The sequence below is a fragment of the Camelus ferus genome, chromosome 5 (genome assembly GCF_009834535.1).
Source record: "Camelus ferus isolate YT-003-E chromosome 5, BCGSAC_Cfer_1.0, whole genome shotgun sequence".
Taxonomy (NCBI): Eukaryota; Metazoa; Chordata; class Mammalia; order Artiodactyla; family Camelidae; genus Camelus; species Camelus ferus.
This window is the reverse complement of record NC_045700.1, coordinates 54,429,106-54,435,105: the sequence shown is the minus strand read 5'-3', so window position 1 is coordinate 54,435,105 and position 6,000 is coordinate 54,429,106. Positions and strand designations below refer to the sequence as shown.

General features: G+C 42.8%; 1 protein-coding gene across 1 annotated transcript in view; it reads left to right on the top strand.

The window, feature by feature from the left end:
• Window positions 1-3,205: 3,205 nt before the first annotated feature.
• NCKAP1 (NCK associated protein 1) overlaps window positions 3,206-6,000 on the top strand; it is an 83,968-nt gene continuing 81,173 nt past the window's right edge. The window contains exon 1 of the mRNA XM_032479876.1: window positions 3,206-3,564. Coding sequence (XP_032335767.1) covers window positions 3,457-3,564 — 108 coding nt within the window. The 5' untranslated portion in view covers window positions 3,206-3,456. The remainder of the gene's footprint in view (window positions 3,565-6,000) is intronic.

Sequence of the window (6,000 nt, the reverse complement as noted above, 5' to 3'; positions counted from 1 at the left end):
TTTTTCTAGGCTTCTCTTGTGGCCCTGCATCTCAGGCTGCCTTATATTACACTCTCTTACGCATATTTCTGTTCTTACTTAGAATGCGAGCTCAAGGAGATTAAAATCTATACCTTATACAGCTTCATATCTCCTTCTAGAACAACTGTACTTTGCATGTTTTGAGTATTTACTGTTCAAATACTTGAATTTGATTATTATATAGGATCGAAAAATAGTTTTTAAATCCATCCAGGATTTTTACTGTAAATGACTGGATGTTTTACAATACATATATAAGAAGCTGTATGTCGTAGCCATAGATTTGTGTCTGAAATTTTATAAGAATCTTACAACTGAATCATTGTGAAGTATATTCGAGGGCCACAAAATATAATTGCACTATGAATTCCTCCACAAAGCCAAATTTACTCCTCCTCCAATTTACATATTTTCCAGTTTGGATTTTCAAATGTTTACTTTCCTTAGAGTAGTTACCTTTATACTTGTCTCAATAAAAAAATAACTTTCAAACATAGATACGTAAGTTTTAGTCGTATTTATTGAGATATAATTTACGTAGAGTAAAATTCACACTTTTAAAGGCATACTGTTCTATACTAGCTAACTTTCTATGATTAGTACAAATATGAAGCTATCATCTACTTTCTAAATCTCTTTGAAGGCTTCTAATAATTTTAATGATCTGGGGACAAATAGCAAAAATTTCTTAAATGAAGTGAAATTATTTGAGAATGTTTAGTACCAAAGGAACTGCAAAGACTGTGTTTTACAGGATGAGGAAATAAAATCTTCAATCATGCTTTTTAAAACTTAGTTTCTTAATCATTTTTAAAATTTTATATTTTTCCAGAAAACTATACCAGGAAAAAATCTACAAGAGGGGCAATTCTTGTAATAACTTTATAGTCTGATTCACATGGTATGACATATTTGCAAAGACTGAAAAACTGAAAGGAAATATAAAATGACATATACTAATTACACTTGCCATAAAATCATACATGCATGGCAAAATATATGATTATTACCTTAACACTGACAGTATACTTTGTACTTCACTAACAGGCAAACTTCAGAAGGGTTGGCTCTGAATAACAAAGTGCTTTTTATGCAAAATGTAGAGAAATGCAAGAATTGTGAATACTTCATCTACACCTAATATCTTTTACTGAGACATATTCCATTCAATCTAGGGCCAATATGTCTAAAAATTAGTTATAATAAAAATTGAATAATGAGACTAGAATCCACAGAGTTCTCCCTCGATTGGGTACTTTCTGAGTTACAATTAGCTACAAGCGTTCCAGTTCATGTGGAAATATGACAGTAGTTTTCTTGAGTAATAGTTGTATTCAGATTTTAATATGGCACCATTTTCTTGTTCTCTTTACACAGCACTTTTGAAAAACTAGAAAATGATACAGCCTTTTCTTGGTGGGACTCTGTAATTCTGCCTCTAGTAAATTTGTCTGTGGTCCCTGAAGAAAGCACATCTTTACTCCTCAGACCCCTCACTGCACCCTCCCCTTTCTCTCCTCTCCCCCAGATCTGCCCTCTGTCTCAGGCTCCAGACCCTTACCTCCTCTAAATTAACATTTAAACTATCAGGTGGAATGTAGCTAGATAAATGAAATTCCCCCAACGCGTTAATGACTAGTAATAGCTCAACATGTGATCTCTCTGAGGTGTTTGTATTGAAAACCTTCATTCAAGTTAAATTCTGTGTACAAGATCCCAAGCACAACGGCAGGACGTAGGACTCTTTATTTTTAAAGCCCCTTTAAACCAAATTCAGTCTGTCTACTGCCTCTCTCTCATTGGGATATTAAAACGAAGATTTTTGTAGGATCTGTATATATACTAGCTTAAAAAATGTTTTAAAAGATATTCGTCACAATTTTCGTTTCATGAAGTGTTCTGTTCACCCACTCCCTGACCCGAAATTTACTTTCCTTCTCCTGGCGTCATTTTTGTTGGTTTTTCTGTAATTTCCTTGTTTTCTTTCACGTCATTTACACTATCATCTATTTTTATGATTTAGGTTTACAATAATAAAACAGATTTTTTCCATTAAAAAAAGTGTTCTGTTCAATTAAGTGATAGCCTATTTACACTTACAATGTCATTTATTGAAGATGGCAGAATATTTTGTCATTTACTTAAAATTAATGACTATTTTATAGGTTAACACATCGAAGGAAATTGAGGACAAAAACATCAAGGCAGCTTGAATCCTTTTTTCTGGAACTCCTCAGTCAATTACATAAGTCCTCGATTTGTTCACGTTTGAAACCATGTCTAAAATATTGGACCAGAAGGAAGAAATTGATCAAGGAAAAAAAAAAAAAAAGAGGGATGGAAAAGTAGAATGTTGCCAAGAAAGAGTGGGATTTGGGGTGGAGGCCAGAGAAAAAAAATGAGAGCGTTCCTTCATTGAACAAACATTTATTTTTGCCTCCCACATGCCGGGGCGTCTTCTATTAGCGCCTTCTCCGGAAGGCTGGTCTTCGTCGACAAATTCCAGATCCTGATTATCTCAGGAACTTGAGTTGCCCTCACTTCCGACCTCTCTCTCACAAACTGCCTTGAGGCGGGGGAGTCAGGACGGGATGGGGAGGATGGGAGAGGGGAGGCCCGCCTCGCAGAGCGCGACATCTGCTGTGTTCAGCCGGGAGCGTCTGTCAGGCAGTGGGAGGGAAAAGCGCATGGAGCCACCGGCCCACTCTTGGGCGAAACTCGCCAGAAAAGCACCCGCCCTGCCCCCGCCCCCTCCTCCCCGCCGGCTTCTGCTGGTTTCTTGGGGGAGGTGGTGCTGAAAGACAACTTTTGGGAACTTGAAGGAGAGGGGTGTGTGGCGAACAGAGAAACGTGACCTCATTAGGCCCCAGCTTAGACTCCTATGCCGGTATCGGGGGGCAGTGGGTGGGCCAGGTCTGGTCGGGTCTCGGGCCGGAGCCGCGTCCCGAGCGGCTGCAGCAGCGAGGCGGGGCGGGCCGGGCTAGGGCCCCAGCAGCAGTTCCCCGTCCAGCCTCGTGGGGGCGCCGGCGCGGCCGATCAGGTGACCGAGCGCTCGTCCGGGGCTGCGGGAAGCAGCCTCGTTCTCAGCCGCCGTAGACGCCGCCGCCGCTGCCGCCGCCACACCTAGTGGAGGAGCCCGGGAAGGCGGCTCGCGGGGGTAGCTGGGGCGGAGAGCGCCGGGGGTGGGACGCAAGGGCGGTAGGCGGAAGGCAGAAGGCTGCCGCGGCGCGGGCTGCAGCGGGGAAAAGGACCCCGAGGCGTCCGCCGCGGTTCCCTCTGTCACCGGCGCGGGATTGGGGCGCGACGGCTATGGGCGCGCTCCCCTGAGGCGGAGGTCGCGGGAGGGAGGGGAGGAGGCCCGACAGAGGTAGCTGCGGAGGCCGCGGGCTGGTGACTGCGCGCGAGGCGGCCGGCGGCGACACCACCACCACCACCATGTCGCGCTCCGTGCTGCAACCCAGTCAGCAGAAGCTGGCGGAGAAACTCACCATCCTCAACGACCGGGGCGTCGGCATGCTCACCCGCCTCTACAACATCAAGAAGGTGCGCACGGGCCGGTGAGGCCGCGACGGGGGTGGCGGGCGGGCTGAGGAGGGATGGAGGGCAGGGGAGGCCCGGGCGTCGCCCGGGGCAGAAATCACGGCCTCGCCGCGGCAGGCCCGGCTGGGGTCGCGGGGATGCGCCGCGGCCTAACGCGGAACCCCGGCGCCTCCCCCGGTGGCTCGCGGGCCGGCCAGTGGCAGAGAGAAGCCATTTCCCAGCTCCCAGCGGCGAGATCCGGCCGGGCCCGCCGCGGGGTGAGGGGCGCCGCTGCCGCTCCCTCCTTGGAGCCCCCGCCCCCGGAACGGGGTCTGCGGGAAAGGAGGGCTGGTGGGTGGGCGACATTCTAGGAGCCGGGTAGGGAAACTTGGCTGTTCCGTCACTGAGGTCGAATGGTAGGAATCTGGCGGAGACGGTAGCAGTTTTCCCTCAATTTTTTGGTGTGTAAGTGTGAATATGTGGGAAGGGAATGGCTAATCGGGGTGAACCCCGCATCCCCTCCGCTTTGCCATTTTATTCTAGATTGCTAACTAAAAGCCGTTTGGGAGCGTGTTGGCGATTTGGAATTATTTCATTTTGAAGGTGGAGAGGAGGGGGAAGTGAGGGTGGAACCAATTTTCTTCTGAAATACTTCTGGGTTGTGAGTCACTAGAACAGGAATAACAACCTTCTCTCTCTCTTCCCTCTTCACTCATTAGTTTTTCCAGCCGTGTCTGGTAGTATCAAAACATAATTCCTTAAAGTTCGATGTCTGTACAAAGTAAAAACTGTAAATATGTTGCTATTACTGCGGATTTTATTGCGTATTTTGATAATTTGAGTAGCTCTAGCTAATATTCAAAGTCTCTACATGGCTTCAACAGATTAAGGAATGAAAGGCTGAGTTAAGAAAAATAGATGTAAAGTTAGAACAAATATTATATTAATTTAGCTTAGGGGAAAAAACGGCCAAAATCCTTTTCCATCTAAGACAGAGTTACTAAGTTTTAAATAATTCGATAAAGAGAAAATTAAAGAGAATTTTCTTGATACAATCTAGATCCTTAGGGTTTCCAATGTGTACTTGATATTCTATCTTCATAGTTATCTTTGTTGGCTTTTTAATGCATCATGAATATTTCCTTTTAGTTTAGTCATAGCAGTAGAATTGTAGCCCTTGTAAATTAGGGCTACTGAAGAAAGAGTATTTTTTAAAAATTCATATCATGGGATTCAAGTATAAAACTGATTTATTTCAACAGTATGATGTAGACCCTGTATTCTAAAGGAGAAGACTGTCTTGGCTTAATAATGATAAATTTTGTATAAGGATAGCTATGCTGCAGTTCGTCACCTGGATATGAGGATTGATTGACTAAACCCAATGCAATCTGGAGAGTCACTGCAACATGCCTGTTCAGTTTGTTACGTTTTATGTGACAGGAGCTCAGGGTCATTACAAAGAAGCCTTATATAATTACCAGAGGCCCTTGATTATAAATTTATATAAGTTGAGAATAATTTAATTTTAGAAAGTGTTATGTATAGGTTGCATTGACATGAATTTTTTTGTGAGATTATGCTCCTCAATAAACTTGGAAGTTGGTTCCCATATGACCTTTGTGCAAAAACGAGCAAGTCAACATCGCTAAAAGTTACTAGACCTGTGGTATTGTGGTTAAAGGAAATGGTTATGATGGTTTCCAGAAGAGGAAGTGAGAGTAACATCAAAAGTGATTTGGGTATTGGGCAAAATACCGTTTTTCAGGCATTCATTAAACATTTTTTATGGCATGAATACAATCAGACATTACATATTTTACCTTCATAACGAAATAAGATTAGACTAAATTCTAAGCTTTTGAACTCTTATAATTTCAGTTCACTGCCATTTCTCAAAAGCATATTTTTTTCACTTCCTGTTTTGAGAATCTTCAGGCTCTTGTGTTATTTAACTAGTAAAATTTAAAATGAGGTGAATATGATCATTATATCCAAGTGTCTAATATTTTGATTTATTGAAATGTTTTATTTCAGTACTTAATATGTTTATAATTTGTTGAGAAGTATTTTTCTATCCTGCCTGATTGTAAATTCTCTATGGGTGGGGAGGGTGTTACACATTTTTGAATTACTGGTACTTAGGGCCTTACCTGGTCCATAAGGCCTTTGGTTAGGACTTGTTGATGGATGAATACTTTATGTATATTATATCTTTATACAACATATATATGAATGTGTGTATAATCTTGCTCTAGTTTTAGTAGTAGTAGCTTTTGGTCTGCTCTCCTTGTGTGATTTTGCATACAAATACATCAGATGGGTTTTGAATCTTTCAGTCCATATAAACTTGTCTATAAAGGCTGACTTTTCTTCTGGGTGTCTAGGATTGAACATTTTTCCAAAAATCTTGCCAAAAAAGTAAGATTTGTTTACCATGGGTTTATAAGATTCCCGCTG